At 38.3% G+C, this 21,054-nt stretch overlaps 1 protein-coding gene across 2 annotated transcripts in view; it reads left to right on the forward strand.

The window, feature by feature from the left end:
* The first annotated feature begins 1,066 nt into the window (after nt 1-1,066).
* ttyh2l (tweety homolog 2, like) overlaps nt 1,067-21,054 on the forward strand; it is a 75,059-nt gene continuing 55,071 nt past the window's right edge. The window contains exons 1-2 of one of the 2 annotated variants that reach the window (XM_079812748.1): nt 1,067-1,436; nt 10,714-10,886. In XM_079812748.1, coding sequence (XP_079668874.1) covers nt 1,308-1,436; nt 10,714-10,886 — 302 coding nt within the window. In that variant the 5' untranslated portion in view covers nt 1,067-1,307. The remainder of the gene's footprint in view (nt 1,437-10,713; nt 10,887-21,054) is intronic. The other variant, XM_079812749.1, reaches the window with a different exon arrangement.

Here is a 21,054-nt window from a genome sequence, read left to right on the forward strand (position 1 = left end):
GTCATAATATACTGTCATAACATACTAATTCATAATTATAACTTTTAATGTCACACTGTAAAAAATTTAAATGGAAAATGTAGGCTACTGGTAATTTTCTGCCAGAATATTTTCCAGTAATTTTATGGAAATTTCCGTTAACCCTAAAGGACAATGCAATACAATGCGTAGCCTAATTAAAAAAAATACAAAAAAGTTTTATATATATAGCCTAGATTGTGCCTTTTTTGCAGCGCATAAGTTTACTTAATTTTGACATACTAAATTAAAATTGACATAAAAAAGTATGAAATTATAACATAAAAGTTACAATTATGACGTACTATGTCATAATGTTGAGATGAAAAGTTGAAATTATGGGATAAAAAAAATCGAAATTATGACATAAGTAGGGCTAATAATTATGTGATTAAATGTCATAACTATGAGGGTTTTTTTTTTTTAATCTAAAAAATTATGTCTTATTAAAAAAAACTTTAAAAAACTTTAGAAATTATGAAAAAAGTATAACTCTTAATAATAGTTGTGAAAAAAGTAAAAGTAAAAGTAGGCGTAGGCGTAGGCTATAACTTTTTACACAGCCTAATAATTTCAACCTTTCATCACATATTTGATTTTTACCCTTCTGGTTTCACAGACACGGCTTAAACTAGTCCCAGACTAAAATGCATGTTTAATGGCAAGCAATTTGTACTGGCATATCTTAAAATATGTCACTGGCATTGTTTTGCCCAAAGATGCACACCAGTAATGTTTCACTTTTTTTTCTAAGGCACGTTTATAAGCGATTGACATGCCCTAATTGAACTCATGCCTAATCCTGGCTCAATCTAAACCCTGTCTGAGGAACTTTATTTCATAGTTATGACTCGTCACTTGACTTTTTATAGTAATTATGACTTTTTTTCTTCATAGTTATGATTTACCAAAGCATATTTTTTTCCTTTGTTTTTTCTTTCTTGGGTTCATTACATTTTGCTTGAATATTGTGCCGGTGTGAAGCTGTGAACTCATCACGAGTGATCAGTGCCGTCGACGCTCGCTCCTAGAGCGCGTGCGGTGCGCAGTCGCAGGAGAGACGCGTGGAGTCAGCCAGTGTCAGGGAGCTTTGAAGGGGTCACAGCTGATCACTGCATGCGCTCACCCACTCAACTCTTGTGTTATGCATCCTTTTAAGCGAAAAAAGCTAGGGGAAATACTTTTGTGCGGTGTTTCCCTGTGTAGTCATCGTCTCACGTCTTCGGGTGGCGGATCATCTTCGTTGTGTTTGGTGTTTTAATAGTAGAGTGAACAGTTTCTCTCCCGGGATGGCCTCATCGCGCCAGGACTACATTGCCCCGTGGTGGACCTACTGGCTGCATAATTTCCCACATCTTAATTTTAATTTCCAGGCAGTTGATAACACTTTTAAACCGGAGGACGCCAGCTATCAGCAGGTGAGAGGAGTTTGATGTATTTTTAGTTTATGGTGGGGAGACGGAGGAAATCTAAAAGTAAACATTTTGCGCTATAGCTGTTGGATAAACAACTGACAAACATGCATACAAGAGTCAACTATAGAATTTAGATTATTAAAGGCTAGTTATGACCAAGTTATGTATATTTATAATAGTTACAACTATTTATAACTATGTATAACTATAATAAATATACTCTATGTGAAAAATACATTACTATAATAACGTACAAAATGCAAACCGTTGTTTTGGCCAAAAATATTAAAATTGATAAATTGCATACATTTATAACTCTTAATAATTTTAAACATTTTGTGACAACTTACCCCAACCTGATATGAATAAAAAACACCTTTGTCCTAAAAAAAAAAAACATGTATGTAACAGTGTGCCAGTATCTAAAACACATTTTTTTAACTTCAGTCTTTGCAGTTTCATAATTTTTTTTCTTCTGTTTTATAATTTATTTGCTGTTTGCATTTATCTGAAAACCAATTAAATCCCTTTTATAGGCAAAATTTTAAAGTCAACATGAAATGGAAGTTTAGTCTTTTCTTCCCTCATAAATCAGAGTGAAAAAAAAATGTAGGGCGGAACTTGATTTTGTACATGGGGAATTGATTGGATGGTTGTGGTTTGCTATTGGTCGATCTCATGTGAGTGACAGGTTGCCCCGCCCTAGTTCCAGTCATCAGAGAAGAGATGTTTGATTAAAGATTGAGGAAACATGAATTTAAAAAAAAAGATGTGCCCGGATAAATCATTTTTAATAAATACTGAAATATTCCATTAAAAAATAAGAATTGCCAATTTTGAATTCATGGTGACTAGGGCTGCACATCCGCGATAGTCACATCGCAGTATGTCAAGTATAGGGATCGTTGTTGATCCGTGATCCGTACGGGCCAGCTGCACAATTGCAAAGTTTAACCATCATAGAGTGAAAGTTTATTATTTGCATGTGTTTTTAAGTCCAGTCAGGCATCAACTCTCTTTCTCTTTCTTTCAAGCTTAAACGGACACATGCACGCAAAATTAAGTCAAAATGCCCATCTCGATGAGTATCCTCGTAAACACAGTCGGTTATGTGTTGTAAACAAGTGAGAAATAAAACGGATGCGTGTCATTTATATTAGGTCCATGTGTTCATCTTAAAGGGACAGCAGCCTAATGTACCCGCAGCTGTTTGTCACCAATGAAAGAGAAAATTACTTTTGTATCTTTAACAAAGATAAATTGTATTAATTAATTAATTAATTATATTAGTTATATTTTATTTATACAGTAAAGACTGTTATTTTACATTTGATTATTCAATTTCTGCACCTGAACACTGATAGATTTCCCTGAAAAACATAAAGCACTGCTTATTTCAATTGTATCTTTCTTCTATAGCATTTATCTATATGCTTGTAATTTGTTTATTATTTTCTATGCAGATTTACTCCCCTAAAAAATCACCCCAATTATTCTAGAATGATCAAATAGAGCTATTCAAATCATCTGGTTTTTATATCTCAGTATACACTTTATTGCCAAAAGTATTGGGACACCCCTCCGAATCATTGAATTCAGGTGTTCCAATTACTTCCATGGCCACAGGTGTATAAAATCAAGCACCTAAGCATGCAGATGCTTCTACAAACATTTGTGAAAGAATGGTGCTGCGTCCCATTTTGCCTACTTATACTACGTCCTAAAAGTATGTACTCTTTTTGTGATGAAAAAGTACATACACTCTAAAAAAAAAAGGTTCTATATTGCACCAAAAATGGTTCTTGGCTCGTAATCATAGGGGAACCTTTTTTAGTGCTATATAGCACCAATTTTGGTGCTTCAGTGGTTCTTCAGCGGTTCTTCAGAGGTTCTTCAGCGGTTCTTCAGAGGTTCTTCACCGGTTCTTTGACTAAGGTGCTATATAGCACCTCTGAAGAACCGCTGAAGAACCACTGAAGCACCAAAATTGGTGCTATATAGCACTAAAAAAGGTTCCCCTATGATTACGAGCCTTTTTTTTTAGAGTGGTAGCAGAAGAGTATGCAAGCTTTGGGACATACTACTTCGTCATATTTAACGGACTCTGTTACGTGCGTCCCGTCACCGTTTAAACTGCCCTGTCAATCATCGTCACAGTTCAAATCCTCCAAATTCAATTTAATTTCCTACCGTATCGGAGAGAAATGTAGTCGCTCGTTGATCTGCCATTCGTGGGTCTTTAATGCAGAGACTCCTCTCATGTGTTTGCAAAGTGAATGGCCAAACTTATCATTACAAAAGTTCATGATGCTTCTGCGGGTGAAATATAATGTGGCTAACATTGAATAAATATCTTTTTGTCAGGTTAAATACTGATAATTGCTCACTCAAACCCCTTTATCTAATCCTCTCCACTTAACCGTCAGACTCGCGGAACCGTCATGTTTGTAGTTTTTTAACACTTTTTATCCGTGTTTGTTGTTCTAATCGAATCCTCGTCCATCTCGTAATGGGTTGTGGGCAATATCAGCCGTTAGAGTGCGCATCGATCTGCACTTCGAATTATGACCGGAAATAGTAGACCATCCGGGAATCTTTGGAATACTCTTTTCAACATACTACGATTTAGGACATACTAATTCTTTTTTTGAATACTATTTAGTACGGATAGTATGCGAATTGTGACGCAGCGTGGGTCTCTCTCAGGAGCTCAGTGAATTCAAGCGTGGTACCGAGATAGGTTGTGCAATAAGTCCATTCATGAAATGTACTCACTACTAAATAATCCACGTCAACTGTTAGTGGTATTATAACAAAGTGGAAGCAATTGGGAACAAAAGCAACTCAGCCACGAAGTGGTAGACCACATAAAATCACAGAGTGGGGTCAGCGCATGCTGAGGTGCACAGTGTGCAGAAGACGCCAACTTTCTGCTGGACTCTAGAGCAGTGGAGACGTGTTCTCTGGAGTGACAAATCACGCTTCTCTATCTGGCAATCTGATGGATGAGTCTGGGTTTGGCGGTTGCCAGGAGAACGGTACTTGCCTGACTGCATTTGTGCCAAGTGTAAAGTTTGGTGGAGGGGGGGTTATGGTGTGGGGTTGTTTTTCTGGGGTGTGGTTTGACCCCTTAGTTCCAGTGAAAGGGACTCTTAATGCTTCAGCATACCAAGACATTTTGGACAATTTCATGCTCCCAACTTTGTGAGAACAGTTTAGGGAACGACCCCTTCCTGGGGTCCATAAAGACATGGATGAGTGAGTTTGGTGTGGAGGAACTTGACTGGCCTGCACAGAGTCCAGACCTCAACCTGATAGAACACCTTTGGGATGAATTAGAGTGGAGACTGCATGCCAGACCTTCTCGTCCAACATCAGTGCCTGATCTCACAACTGCGCTTCTAGAAGAATGGTCAAAAATTCCCATAAACACACTCCTAAACCTTGTGGAAAGCCTTCCCAGAAGAGTTGAAGCTGTTATAGCTGCAAAGGTTGGGCCAACTCTATATTAAACCCTACGGATTAAGAATGGGATGTCATTCAATTTCATATGCATGTAAAGGCAGGTATCCCAAAACTTTTCGTAATATATATATATATATATATATATATATATATATATATATATATATATATATATATATATATATATATATATATATATATATATATATATATATAGCAGAAAAATAAAATAATGTACGTTTTTTTCCAATATCATGCAGCCCTAATGGTGTCTTTTAAATGAACTCCAAAATATGTTGTAAGTGGCTTTTTACAGGAAGCCTAATCTTCTCAAAATAGTGTCAATGAACAGCGGATTTGTACCATGCAGTGTCACGTGTCCCCCATTTTCAAAAAAAAATTTTCTGGTCAAGAATTGTTAAAAAGTGTGTCTGAAGCCAAGACTTTAAGACATGTGTCTTCAGAAACTGACTTAAAAAAAGCCTACCCATAAAAATATTCACTGGGGTAAATAGTATGACAACTTGTCCCAGTTGAGCAAGCAGCTGTATAGCTGTGGCCTGTTCTTGCAGGTGTAGTAGTGGAACATGCAGGATGATGAGTGTGAAATGTAATCTTGTAGTGGATCACTGGTTTTCTCTCAGCTCAGCAGTTGTGTAGAACTCAAACAGGTTTTGTTTGACTTGTATTCTTTTTATGCATCTATTTGTTTACATAATCCAAATTCATTACCGTTAAGACAAGAAATTCATATTCCAGTACTACAATATAGTTTGTACCTTCAGCATCCTGGGACCAAAAATGTGTGATGATAATTATAAATGTCTCTCACTGAACTCTATAAATGTGCAACATCTGGTAAACACAGATGTGTCTCTGGTGGTGTGTCAGATCTCAATTAAATAGTCTCTGTTTCCCCTATGCTGTGTTTTGTACAGTCTCCAGAGAAACATTTTCCTCATCGATCCAGTCGATACTTCTGCTGGGCCTTTTATCAAAAAGGATATTACGTTCCTTGTTCAAGGTCACATTCTCTAGGTTACTTGCGGAAATCAATGAAGCAGCAACACAAGTTTATTTCATCTCTCATTCTAAAATAAAGCCTGCTGTCAAATCTGTCTATCTGTTAAATTCCCTGGCTAGTGCTGATTTGAAATTGATCTCAGGAATTGTTGTTTTCAATACCTTCTTTAGGAATGTGTGTTATCAAGAGATGTTGGCATTGCGATCTGAAATTCACATCACAAAAATTCCAATATTATTTAATGTGGTTTTTGTGACAAATTTTTACATTTTTCAAAGCAATGACATTTCTGTTCTTTTAGTAAAAAGTCCTATGGTAAATAAATTCAGTAGTTGTCTGGACATGTACGTTGTACAGGGAGTGCAGAATTATTAGGCACGTTGATTTTCTGATCATATTTTTTTTCCAGGCACATTTGACCAATTCCAAACCACAGTAATCCTAATAACTACTATTGATTTAGTATTTAATAATGTATAAGTGATATATAATTGTTCATGAAGGCTGGAAATGAAAAACACCTTATATTCAGGTGTGCAGAATTATTAGGCATGTTTTCTTTTACAGATAAATTGAGCCAAAAAAGAGATTTAACTCAGACTGAAAAGTCAAAAAGTATTAAATACCCATGAGAAGGATGCAATACTAATGCAATACTAGACATTGCAGTTAAGGCATGACCATTGGACAGTGAAATGCTCGTTGGGTCAGCAGGGTCAGACAAAAACATGTGGCGGAGAAAAGACACCTGTTAACCGCAAAAGAATTAAGAATTAAGGTGAAGAATTAAGGGTGAAACCATCAGGAACCCTTTAGTCTCCAGCGCCACCATTTTCCAGAGCTGCAACCTACCTGGAGTCTCCAGAAGTGCAAGGTGTCAGGATCTCAGAGACTTCAGTTAGGTAAAGAATCCTAAAAAATGACCCCCTCTAGATAAGAATCACAAGCTGAAGTGTTGTAAAATACATGAAGAAGGTTTTTTTATAGGCTTTATGGACAGATAGGTTGAGAGTGACTCTTGAAGGACCAGCACCACATCCTCTAGTACCACTGTTTGAAGAATTCATCTTCCAGAATCTGGCAGTACGTTTTGGGAGTTCATTTTTAGTCCATCTCTGCAAAACGGACTTCAGGATGGACTAAAATGAACTCCCAAAACGTACTGCCAGATTCTGGAAGATGAATTCTTCAAACAGTGGTACTAGAGGATGTGGTGCTGGTCCTTCAAGAGTCACTCTCAACCTATCTGTCCATAAAGCCTATAAAAAAACCTTCTTCATGTATTTTACAACACTTCAGCTTGTGATTCTTATCTAGAGGGGGTCATTTTTTAGGATTCTTTACCTAACTGAAGTCTCTGAGATCCTGACACCTTGCACTTCTGGAGACTCCAGGTAGGTTGCAGCTTTGGAAAATGGTGGCGCTGGAGACTAAAGGGTTCCTGATGGTTTCACCCTTAATTCTTCACCTTAATTCTTAATTCTTTTGCAGTTAACAGGTGTCTTTTCTCCGCCACATGTTTTTGTCTGACCCTGCTGACCCAACGAGCATTTCACTGTCCAATGGTCATGCCTTAACTGCAATGTCTAGTATTGCATTAGTATTGCATCCTTCTCATGGGCATTTAATACTTTTTGACTTTTCAGTCTGAGTTAAATCTCTTTTTTGGCTCAATTTATCTGTAAAAGAAAACATGCCTAATAATTCTGCACACCTGAATATAAGGTGTTTTTCATTTCCAGCCTTCATGAACAATTATATATCACTTATACATTATTAAATACTAAATCAATAGTAGTTATTAGGATTACTGTGGTTTGGAATTGGTCAAATGTGCCTGGAAAAAAAATATGATCAGAAAATCAACGTGCCTAATAATTCTGCACTCCCTAAGTTGTAGTATCATCGAAGTTTTGATGGTAGATGAATATGGTAATTAGATGCCATCACTATAGCATAATACTACACCGTACTTTTTTTGTAAGCAAGGATATATGAAATGTGCATTTCCTTAATTGCTTGCCCGTCCATCTCGCCTCAGTATATTTTCTTTAGCACTGGCAGGAAGTTTGGTTTGATGTGCTCTTCTTTTAAACTTCCTGTGTTAACAATGCATAGGACAAATATAGAGATCAAACTGTTTTATTATTGGTAATGACCAGTGTTTAGTTTGCAAGAACATATTCTGGTAGGAGGTTAGCAAGTCAGTATAGCAGGTTACAAAATGTATTGGTATTTATTAAGTTGTTTAAAAATTGTGACAATTTATTTGGGGACTGTTATGTTGCATTGCTTAGTCATTATTTCATAGCTTTAGGGCTGTAAAAAGCTCCTTTGCGAGATAATTATATATATATATATATATATATATATATATATATATATATATATATATATATATATATATATATATATATATATATATATATATATATATATATATATATAATGTTTCTCTGTGTGTGTGAAGAGCATTAAGGTGTCTATTTACAACATGTTTTTGAAGCGTTGATCATTGCAGCCAATCACAGACATATATGTTGAGTGCCGTGAACACAACAGCCAATCAGAGGTGTTTAAGAATCCATTCAACAGCGCTCAAAATGCTAAAGGGAAATGCTGGTGTCGTCACATTTTAAAAATTTCAGTACCAACTTGGTACCGACTTTTGACAACTCTACTTGAGTATTAAAAGTAAAACGTACTGATTGATGGACCATGTTTATTTTTTGAATAATGAACCATTTACTGGTATTTTGCATTTTAATTTGTGGGTTAAGACACTGAATATGAATTGATCTGCAAATAAGCAATTTATATTTATTTATGGCAATTTGTATTCAGTTCAAACAAGAGAAAATAACAAAACATACAATGTAGTATTTGAAGAAAAATTAAGAAAACAAAATTTGTGTATCTACAAACATGCAATATAAAAACAGGCGTTACAATGTGCAAGATGTGTTCTATGTAGACATACTATCATTTGAGACTGCTACAACAACAGGGAAGATATACATAGGTGTCACAGGGTGTTTTGGTGATGGTTCATGTTCATTGTTCTTGGTTCTGTTTTCAGTTTATGTTCATGGTTATGTTTTGAGTTTGTCATGTTCACAGTCTTGTCGTGCACTTCCTGGTCTTGTCATGTGACTCCCATGCCCTCATGTGATCTTGTGTCTTGTCCTGTCATTGGTTCATTGTCTCATCACTGTTCACAGGTGTCACTTGTCTTGTCATTAGTGTGTGTGTATTTAAGCCCTCATGTTTGCCATGTGTCTTTGTCAAGTATTGAATGTTGTAACCCGCTGTAGGTGAGTGTTCAAGTCAAGTCAAGTCAAGTCAAGTCAAGTCAAGTCAAGTCAAGTCAAGTCAAGTCAAGTCAAGTCAAGTCAAGTCAAGTCAAGTCAAGTCAAGTCAAGTCAAGTCAAGTCAAGTCAAGTCAAGTCAAGTCAAGTCAAGTCTTTGGATTAAATAAAGAACTGCATTTGGGTCCTTCAACTTGCCTCCAGTGGATACCTTTGTTACAATAGGCATTAATTGGCATTATTTTATTATTATAGATTTGACCTAAAATAGCCTATCCCATACAGTGACATGCAAATATGGCCATGTTCACATTCAAGCATTTCATGGAATGGACTTAAACAACTTGTCCTTTTACAGCTCACAAATAACTGACAGTCATGATCTAGATATGATTTTCAATAACAGTAATCAATACTACAATTCGGCATTAGTAACTTCCTTTTCACCTTTTATTATTGTAACAGAGCTATTCTAACTCTCCACTTTGGTTTTGACCATAAATCCTCAAGTTCTTATGCCGATTTAACTGTACCAGTTTAAGCATTGAAAATAATTTCACGCCACACTTTAGTGGTTTTAGTAATTTTGCTCAGAATTTCCCATGAGCATGTTGTGATTATCTAATGTGAAATTCAGTTTTGCACTCTGGCGTAACCACACTTTTTCCTCCCTTGATGCAACTTTAAAATGTAAAAAGCTTGGATTGGTATTTGTTGTGCATTTAAGCAGTAGCCCTTTTCAGTGTTTTCTTAACCTAATAATATCTACATCTATATCTAATATCCGGCTGTCCTTTTGGTATCCTTGGATCACAAGACTCCAGAGCTGACGTGCTTTACTTTCATCACATGATGTTCGACTCAAAGACTGAACGTTTCTGTTTAGCCTCAGTCCATGTGGGTTACCATGGCGATGTGCATGGGGGCCCAAGCTCGCCCTCCTATCAACCATTATATGATTTATCCGCCCACAGCTGCAATGATTGTTCAACAACATGAAATGCGGACTCCTTTTGTTTTTCAATTTTCTACGTATAGACTGCTTAGAAAAACACATCTCTATTCAGTTCTTTCCTCATAACATCACAAATAACCTATAATTTACCACATCCAGGTGTAGCTTAGAACATTTGCAATATTTTTACATTGCAAAAGAAAAAATCTATTTATTAATCTATATTTGTCTTGTTTTCTAGTAAAACTATTTAAAGCCTTTTTATTTAAATAGACTGAATTGTGTCGTCTAAAACGAGACAAAACTATTTGGAAGAGAAGAATACGTTTAATTTGAGAAATAATCTCTGAAAATATTATTTTATTCAAGTATTTGCAGGACAAAAGAGTCAAGACAAAAATACTGATTAAGGAAATAAACTTTTCCTTGCACTGCATCAGTAATAACAGGCTCTTAATGTTGATTAATCTTTCTACATCCTGTTTGGTTTGACCATCTGCCCCATGTTTGCTTGACTCTGTTCGGCAGTCTTTAATCTTCCTGGCCTGTGTTTCTGCGCTGGGTCTGGGCTTGAGTCTGCTGGTGCTGTCTGCATATCTGACCTGCCTGTGCTGCTGTCGAAAGGAAGAGGATGAGGAAGTCAAGCGGCCTGACACCTGCTGTGTCACATGGGCTGCTGTTATCACTGGTCTGGTCATATGGTGAGTAAATACACTTTGTTTTGCACTCATCAGGATATGTGCATGTGTATTTTTGAATACAGCATCATTTACATGTCAATGCATGCTTTTGCAGATGCAGTATTATTGCATTTGTTTGGCAGACACTTTAGAGACAACATTTTGTTCAAAAATACACAGTACAAATGTTGGGGTCAGTAAGATTTATTTAAAGACGTTAATGCTTATATTCAGCAAGGATGAATTAAGACGATTAAAAGTGACAGTAAAGAAGGTTTTAATGTTTAAAAATATTTATATTTCAAATAAATGCTGTTCTTTCTAACGTTATTCATCTAATAGTTCTTAAAAAAATACTGGAGTAATGGCTGCAAATTCAGTTTTGACATAAAAAAAAAAAATATATATATATATATATATATATATATATATATATATATATATATATATATATATATATATATATATATATATATATATATATATATATATATATATATATATTTATATTTATTTATTTATTAATCACAGAGTATTCAGCATGCAGTCAGATGACAAATACAGTCAGTCATAGGCGATCCACACTCCAATCCAGAGTTTGTGTGGTAATGCAACGCTGTTTGCTACCCGCCACAACAGGAAAAAGAGGCAAAGATGAAGAGACAATCTATGAACCAACCCAAAACAAGTTTCTCAATACTAAGTACGCAAAGTTCAGACTTGCCAAATTCGACTAAGGAGTACAAACTCCAGAGGACGGAAGGACACAAGGTGATTCTGCAAATGGTACAGCAGCGTTCTTGATAATTACACTCACTTCCGGTGATATGTATAAGGTTTGCCAGGTTTTCACAACAAAATTAAATATTGTGATGGCTAGAAGACTAGGTCAGAGCATCTCCAAAACGGCAGCTCTTGTGGGGTGTTCACGGTCTGCAGTGGTCAGTATCTATCAAAAGTGGTCCAAGGAAGGAACAGTGGTGAACCGGCGACAGGGTCATGGGCGGCCACGGCTCACTGATGCATGGGGGGAGCAAAGGCTGGCCAGTGTGGTCTGATCAAACAGACGAGCTACTGTAGTTCAAATTGCTCATAAAGTTAAAGATGGTTCTAATAGAAAAGTGTCAGAATACACAGTGCATCACAGTTTGTTGTGTATGGGGCTGTATAGCCGCTGACCAGTCAGGGTGCCCATGCTGACCCCTGTCCACCACCGAAAGCACCTACAGTGGGCATGTGAGCGTCAGAACTGGACCACTGAGAAATGGAAGAAGGTGGCCTGGTCTGATGAATCACGTTTTACATCACTAGGATGGCCAGTGCGTCGCTTACCTGGAGAACATATGGCACCAGGATGCACTATGGGAAGAAGGCAAGCTGGCGGAGGCAGTGTGATATTCAACAATATTCTGCTGGGAAACCTTGGGTCCGGCTATCCATGTGGATGCTACTTAGACACGTACCACCTACCTAAGCATTGTTGCAGACCATGTACACCCTTTCATGGAAACTGTATTCCCAGGTGGCTGTGGCCTCTTTCAGCAAGATAATGCGCCCTGCCACAAAGCAAAAATGGTTCAGGAATGGTTTGAGGAGCACAACAACGAGATTGAGGTGTTGACTTGCCCTCCAAATTCCCCAGATCTCAATCCAATTGAGCATCTGTGGGATGTGCTGAACAAACAAGTCCGATCCATAGAGGCCACACCATGCAACTTACAGGACTTAAAGGATCTGCTGCTAACATCTTGGTGCCAGATACCACAGCACACCTTCAGGGGTCTAGTGGAGTCCATGCCTCAACGGGTCAGGGCTGTTTTGGCAGCAAAAGGGGGACCAACACAATATTATATGTTATATAATATATATATATATTATGGAAAATAATATATGTTATGCATAATGTTATGCCTGATCAGTGTACGTCAAGATGTACAGTATTAGGATGGAGGCGCCAGAACTGGAGGTGGCAGAACTGGAACTGGTACAGAAAGTAAAGTGTAAACAAGATGGATGAAATTCGTTACTCTTGTCTCGTGTGCTTTATTGCTGCTTACTAATAACTTCTGCCTTGCCCCGGTGAGCCTGCTATGCTGTTCAGCATATGGTTGCGGATCGTTGAAAATTATCTACAGGTTAATGATGCTACAGGGTATGCCTAGCCAGACAAAAGACAGAGAGCTGTACTGCTTCACTGTCTTGGCACAGAGGGACAACAGATTTTCTACTCATTGCCTAATATGACATATAAGGATGCAGAGGATGCATTGAAAGCCTACTTTGTGCCAAAAGCTAACATAATAGCTGAACGTCACACCTTCCATAAACGCTGTCAGGCGCCTCAAGAGACAGTGTTACAGTACATTGTTGCTTTGCAAGAGCTTGTTGTTTCATGTGAGTTTGGTGCCAACACTGACGAAATTATTCGCAATAAGTTAGTAGAGAATGTGCTTAGCCCACGAATACATGAGAGACTTTTACTAGAAACTGATCTCACACTGGACAGAACTGTTACGATTGCAAGCCAGATTGAATCTGCTGCTAATCAGGCTAAATCCATCTCAAACATTTCCATCAAGTTACCGCCCCCTTACAAGCGGCGCAGCACACAGTAAAATGCAGAACAACGGGGAAATCATCACATGCACCCTTCTAATTCTGCTCAGGTGGGGAAGAAGAAGTCATGCTTTCACTGTGGATCGGAGATACTCTTAGCTAACGCTGCGAACTAGGGGTTGCACCAACTAATCGACTAGTCGACTTGCTCATACTCTGCCATGACGCTTTACGTTTGACGTCGACTAGTCACTGGCCTATAGAGGGCACGACAGGATAAGCCATTTCCTGACATGCAGGCTCTGTTTCAAACAGTTAAAAATGACAAATAAATATATACTCGGAGAGCTCTCCACAAGACATGTTTGATTATACCATCTGGATGCTCAAAATTGATTGGGAGAATGCATGCTTATTGTACAGGTCAGTTAACCACCGTTCTAAATGCGTGCTGCATTGTAACACACACAGCTCGCACATCACGCGGAGATCGTGCGCGCGCCTCACACAAAAACATTCAGTAGTGCAGAAATGTATTGTCAACACTGTTCTGTGATTTATCACTAAAATAGCTTAGAAACTGAAAAGTTACAGCATATATTTCTTAGTAACTAAAACTGACAGCTTCACTATTAGTAGATTAGTAGATGGTAGACACGCAATCGCTCTCTCCACTAATGCATTTATATACATGTAATCTTTATTGTGCTACTTTATTTGTATCTGATTGAGAACGAGCAGAAATCTGTGAGAAATAACGACCCAAAGACAAAATAACTTATACAAAAGATGTTATGTAGTAAGAGCAATAACCTATTGGGCAGCGCTGTGTCATATGCCATAGTTGTGTCACAGCGTCTAAGCTCAAGGTTCAGGGTTATTTGTTTATTAATGACGTCATCAGCGACTAGTCGATGTCGACTCGACTTTCATCACATAAATGTCGACTTCAAAAAATCGGAATTTGTTTAACCCCTACTGCAAACTGCCAACAGCGAACGCTTCCCTACAAGACCACTCAGTTCCTGCTACATTCTTCATCGTGGAGAAAGGGACACCACTGCATGTGAGGATTGAAAACAAAAAAGTCTTGCCTGCTAATGCCCTTCCTGTGCCAGTCTTTCAGTGCTCTGTTGCTGAGTTAACTGAGTTTGGATGTGCTAAAAACTTTATACACCTCATAAACCTGGATTAAACCGTCACACTAAACCGACTCTTTTCCATTGCCACACAGATTAACTACTCTCTGCTTTAAAAGATTGTACTGTTTTCTCTACCATCAACCTGACTAATGCTTACCACTAGGGCTGGTCCGAATACCATTTTTTTGAGCTTCGAAGCTTTGGTAGTAATCAACACAGAATATTCAACGCTTCGGAGGGAGGGGGCTGAACATATTCTTTATAAAAAAGGCAGGAAATCTCGAGAAGAGGTGCGCCTTACACGGGAAGGGCTTATATGCTCCGAGAATGGACACTGCACTAGTGATTCAAAACACACAGGTCTGTTACGTCCCAGTAACAAGCTCCTATATTTCACAGTAGATTAATTTAGATTATTAATAATGGGTAATAGGCTTGCTGCGATAATCGGTGTTCAGGCATAACATAGTTTACATCCCTTGCCCACCGTGGCGTGCAGCGTGAGCCGAACGAGAGTCGCAGCACAAACTGCAGCATAAGTCAGATTTCATTCATCGCTAGAGTGAGAAGCTGAATGACAAGATGATCACGGAAGATTTGGTTTCAAAGCTAAATGTAAAAGCGCCTATTTAAGTGAGTTTTGTCATTGTAATGTTTTGTTGTTGTGTTTTTCATTAAGAATAATAGGCAAATTAACCCACCATTCAAGCAACCCGCCCCTGATTTGGCGCTAATTCTAAACCAAAAGTATAAAATGCGCATGGCCGCACTGTCATTCGTCCACTGCAGCTCAGTGCACACGCACTGTAATGTGACGGTGAGGGAAAATGTTCTCACCGTCACATCCCTAACGGGTAAAAAGGCAAATACATTTTGATTCTATTATTCTATTTTCCACAATATCAAACAAATGCAGCTTAACCCAAAATACAAGCTCAGGCATGCGCTTCTTCCATATAAGCTTGTGCAGTTGTACGCTCTAGACAGAGAATACTCAGTTGCAGATAATGCTAAGAAGAAGCAAATATATTTATTAAGTATGAGGTTGGGTTCCTCAACTGTCCATCCTATTAAAAACGGCTAGGCTATATAAGATATAAGAAGAAAAAAGTATTTTATTTCGCCAGATTCGAGGGGGATGACAGGTGTGCAAAAAAAAAAAAAAGAATATTCGAATCCCAAAATTGAAAAATCGAATACCAACCCACCGAACAAATATTCAAATATTCTGGTCCTGCCCTACTTACTACCAAGTGCCACTGCTTGAGGACAGTCGTGACCTCACAGCCTTTATCATGCATGACAGACTGTTCCTTATGGATTGGCTTCAGCGCCTGCAGGCTGCGGCATTTCAAAAGATGATAACCATCATCCTGAATGGCTTGTCAGGGGTTGAAAATAACCTGAACAGCATTATCATCTATGGACGTGACATGTCTATGCATGACAAAGCATTTCAAGCAGTCTTACATCTAGAAGCTGCTGGCTTGCAGCTCAATAAAGACAAGTGGCGCTTCCAGGAAACAAGCCTGCTGTTCTACTGTTTCAGCGAAGGGTCTTCTTCCTGATGAATCCTGTGTACAGGCAATACATAATGCTCCTGCTGATTATGTCACGTTTGCCCTTACCTGCTTCTCCTGCAGACGCTGTTGCTCCAGCTCCTGTTCATGATGTTGATGAGGACTTGCTATTCTATCTGCTGCCTGTACTGACTGCTGCTGATGTTGATGCTGCATGCGATTCTTGTTCTGCTCTAACCAAACTTTGTACGGATTCATCACTCTTCAAACCATTAAGTATTGTTACTGATAACAATATGGTGTAAACTGATGGTGTTCAGTTTATGTCTGCTTCTTTCGCTGATTTTCTGGAAGGAAGGAATGTTTGTCACCATCGTTCCTCTCTCTCTACGACATGGTACCTAATGGTGCTGTAGAGACTAAACTGTTTAAACGAAGATTTTGTAACCGACTAGTTGACTGGTCTAACCCTGTCCCCGCAGACAGTGCGATCCATTTGAAAGAAGTTCAAACCTAATTGCCTATTATAAATTTTTTTTTACCATGGCAAGCACTTGCTTGCCCGGGTTTGAATGCACTTATTGTTCATGAAAAGTATCTGTACAAATGACAGGCGGCAAAATCGCAAGAAAAGCTTGACTTGTACTAACAACTATACATTATTTTACTGTATTTTCTTATTGTTAGGATGTTGATATAGCAACTGTTCAAGTTTAAAGTAAGTTTCATTCATAGGGCCCTATTTTGACAGTCTGAGCACATGGTCTGAAGCACATGTCGCAGTTGCACTTGGGTGTGTCCAAATCCACTTTTGCTAGTTTAACGACGGGAAAAACGGTCGGCACGCCCGGCACGCCCGGCGCATGGTCTAAAAGTGTGGTCTTAATGAGTTATGGGTGTGTGTTTTGCCGTAACATGCAATAAACCAATTAGAATCTCCTCTCTCATTCCCTTTAAAAGCCATTTAAATGGCGGAATTTGCAAGCAGAACGACTTAATTATTCTCTAGAGAGGAATCCTTTTATTTTTAATATTTAAAAATGTTTCTGTGCTGCTGCGCGTCCCTGTGTGTGTAACTAGCAGAGCTGTAGGCCCTGCCTACAGGTGCCTTTTAAATAACACAAAAAATACTGCGCTATTGACTTTAGATCAGTTTTTGTTGGTCAATGGTGCAGTCGTTTTCAGTTGCCTCAAAATAGCAATGCGCCAACAATGCGCCTGATCACACCTCGTTTTCAGACCAGCACGCCCATGGGCGAACAGATGGGCGCTAGTTCATTTGATATTTAAACAACCTGGCGCAGGATGTAATAATTATAACTGTGTCAGGCTGAAACTAGCAAAAAACACTCCGAACGCATGCAAAGCCTGGGGTAAAATTAGTCAAGATGTAACATTAACATGATGGTAATTTAAACGTAGCCTAAAAATATAAAGCGAAACATTAAATGTGCAAAAAAAAAGGTAAACGACTAGTATTTTCCAAGTCGATTAGCAGCAACACTATCGTTTAAATCGACTAGTTGGCTGGTCTCGCACATCCCTAGTTCTAACGTGTGCTCAAACACTGTCCAAATGGCCATCCAGCGACATAAACCATGGAAACCAAGTAAAGCAACACCTTGACAAGCCAAGGTCTACCGTGCCACTCCCCATGCTGCAACTGGTACTGCACCCTTTCAGCTCCTCTAAGGCAGGCAAATGTGCCCAAGGCTGGCTATTTCTGTCTGCTCCTGTGTACCCGCCAACTGACAGGACTGTTCGCCGAAGGGTTACGTGGCTGCAACACGAAATGAAAAAGTACATTGATGCCAAGCGGGGTGCTTGCAGTCCTTGTTCTAGGAGGGGGATAAAGTGAGGGTATGGAACTCCTTGCATGTTCCTAAGGGGTTTACCGATCCTCTAATGGTTGTGATGGACAGACATGGAATCTTAATGCATTTCCATGCATACCAACAACTCCAGCTGAGAACACTGCTCACTTTAAAAACACAGATGTTTGGAAGCCTAGTTGGTTCAAGGACTATCTTACTTCATGGTCTGTTTTTTTAATAAAGGCAGTAAACGTTGTGTTTATGAGAAGAATTATACGTTGTTGACAACTGTTTTGATGTAGTGTGCATGAGAATGCAAGTGAAGTTTAAACCAGATGGATGTCTTAGTAGTTCCCTACTCCTTTCTCGTGTGTTTCTTTGCTTACTAACTCCTGATAGATACCACAATTTCATAAGGCAAGGTTTGATCAAGTTGTAAAATATAATAAATTTTTTTCTTTAACCCTTAAATGCATGAATGTTTTGGGTATTTGGGTCTTTAGTGACCCAGATCTACAGTATATCTTACATGGATGGATCTCTCAAAACTATAATTTTCAATTTCTTCAAAATCAATATTTTGATTGCTGACATGTTCATCACCAGATCCTGCCTCAAGTGACAGTGACAGTAATATTTGATTGAGTTCAGTTCTTGCTCTGCAGTTAATCTCTGAGCCATTTCATGTTTTTCTACCTATTCTTTTGTTTTCTGCCTGCGGTAACTATGAGTGAAACGTCAGTTCATCATTGTGTATCAGACATTGCCAACTTTTGGAATAAAGGTGAATTGCACTTATTGAGATTCAACTATTGTTGCGCTGAAAAAATATACGTACACTATTACATACCATAATAATTGATAATGAAAACAATCGACAACGAATGTCATTATTATCATTATCGCATTGGGCAGTATGTGGAATAGTGTTTTGTCAATAAAATAAAATAAAAAGTCAAAATAATTGTTAGTTGCAGCCCTAAAATATAAATATATTATAAAATACAATTATAAAATAATTGTTTACAATAAATAGATGAAGTAATAATAAGAAGGTAGAAGTAGTGAATGACATCCCGGGTCGATTAAAGGCCAGAGGTGGGCATTTAAGGGTTAACCTTTGGCTTTTAATTTAGGATATCGGCAGTATTTTACCATGGATAATGGTGCGTTTAGATTGGATTTGTTATGCGACAGGTTCATGGATGAGATGTTAGCAGTGGAAGAGATATTTTTAGTATTTAAGCTTGTGTGCTGTGACCTCGTACACAGTTCCTTGTTCTCCCAAACGGCGGAGCAAATCAGAGCATGAACCTTTGCTTTCAGCTCCAATTGGTAGGAATTAAGATGGAAACTCAATTCTAATTTTGTGAGAATTAATCCTCCTTCACCTCTGCTCTCTTTGAGCTGGATATGTTTTGTACATTCATTCTCTGCTAACCAGCACACACGTGGATTCATTATGTCCAGTGCATGTCATGAATGAACACACGTGAAAACACGTCAGGGTCTCTTATGCACAAAGACTGTTAGAGACCACGTTTACAGTGAGATATGGAACAGTTTCAGGATCCAGAAAGTGGAATACGTCAGGAAGTCGGGACAATGGTTATGTGCAGGAGTGATATCCTAAAGCTTAGTTCTTATCCTCAAGAGAACCTATAAATCCATCGTCACACACGCTCAAACCTGTGGGAAGCATTGAAGAGTTAGCACACTGCTGCTAACACTGTTTGCTTTTCATTATGTCAATAAAAGAGAACAAATGCTTTTTCTAGACTGCTAAATTGCAGAGTGACCAGCTTAAACTTGTGACAGTCATGAAAGTTTGAGTCCTGATTGAGTTAACATTCCAAATCTAGACACAGGGCCAGTTGTCATGTTAAGTGCTGCTGCATGATGCTGCTTAGCATAAAATCTGACTTAACCATGTACACGCATTCTAGCATATTCTGTTATTAATAATTGGCTCTTTTTAAGACCTATTTAATCCAAATTGGAGTTTTATTTCTTTATAGCCCATGCCTGTTAGCTTTATGGTTACTAAAGTTCTCCTATATGATGACGGATGAATTTTAAAATATTAGTTCTCTTCTGAGAGCCCCTGCTATTAAAAGACTTCTTGCATTCGACTTGCAATTTGGCACATCAGCGGCCACTCACTTTTTCAGCGCTTTTGGTTCTGGAAGCATTTTGTTTTTATGCATATGGATTTCAAAATAATGAAGCCATATGCCAATCCACCTGTAAAATGAGTTTGAGCGTGTTGGGAGACTCAAAATGTAATTTGCAATGTTTTATGGAAGTTGGCTGATTAGCTCTTTTGCCACAATTAACAATATCATGCATCTACAACTTCTCTGATTGATAAATCTTTGGCCAGGATTATGTATTGTGTAGTTTTTCCACTGAACACATTACTGTATAATCATAATACTGTACAGTAGGTACTACATTTGTATTGAAACTTACTTTGTGACCATTAAAAAAGTATGTTTTATATAGTATGAATGTGTGTAATATAAATTCGGACATACTATATCCGCCATGTGACATATGGCATTAGTTTCACTTCCATTCCCAGCTCCTCTCCCGTGGCCTCGTGGGATAGTAATTTTTTCATCAGATGCACACTTCAGAATCTTTGTGAAAGTAGTATGTCATCCGGGTACTTTTCTCCTTCTGTTTTATGACTACTATGAATTTGGACATACTACTAAGATGGACTTTCATCTGCTATCAGGGGCGCCTTAAGATAACCAAAGGCCCCTGGGCTACAGCATTATGGTAAGCCGCTATGCACATGATATTTGAAAATAGATTCAACTAGACGGCAAATAACAGACTAAGAATATTCTCCGCACTTCAAATACGAATAGCTTTAATGGACATGTACCACCTTCCTAAGCATTGTTGCAGACCATGTACACCCTTTCATGGAACTTACCCCAGCACGTAACTTACAGGACTTAAAGTATTTGCCGCTAACATTTTGCTACACACCTCCAGGGGTCTAGTGGAGCCCATGCCTCGACGGGTCAGGGCTGTTTTCGCAGCAAAAGGGGGACCAACACAATATTAATCATCATATCATCAATAATCAGGTCATAATGTTATGCCTGATCGGTGTATATAGTTATCGTGAAATACAGTGACT

This window comes from Gobio gobio, assembly GCF_949357685.1.
Source record: "Gobio gobio genome assembly, chromosome: 1".
Lineage (NCBI taxonomy): Eukaryota > Metazoa > Chordata > Actinopteri > Cypriniformes > Gobionidae > Gobio > Gobio gobio.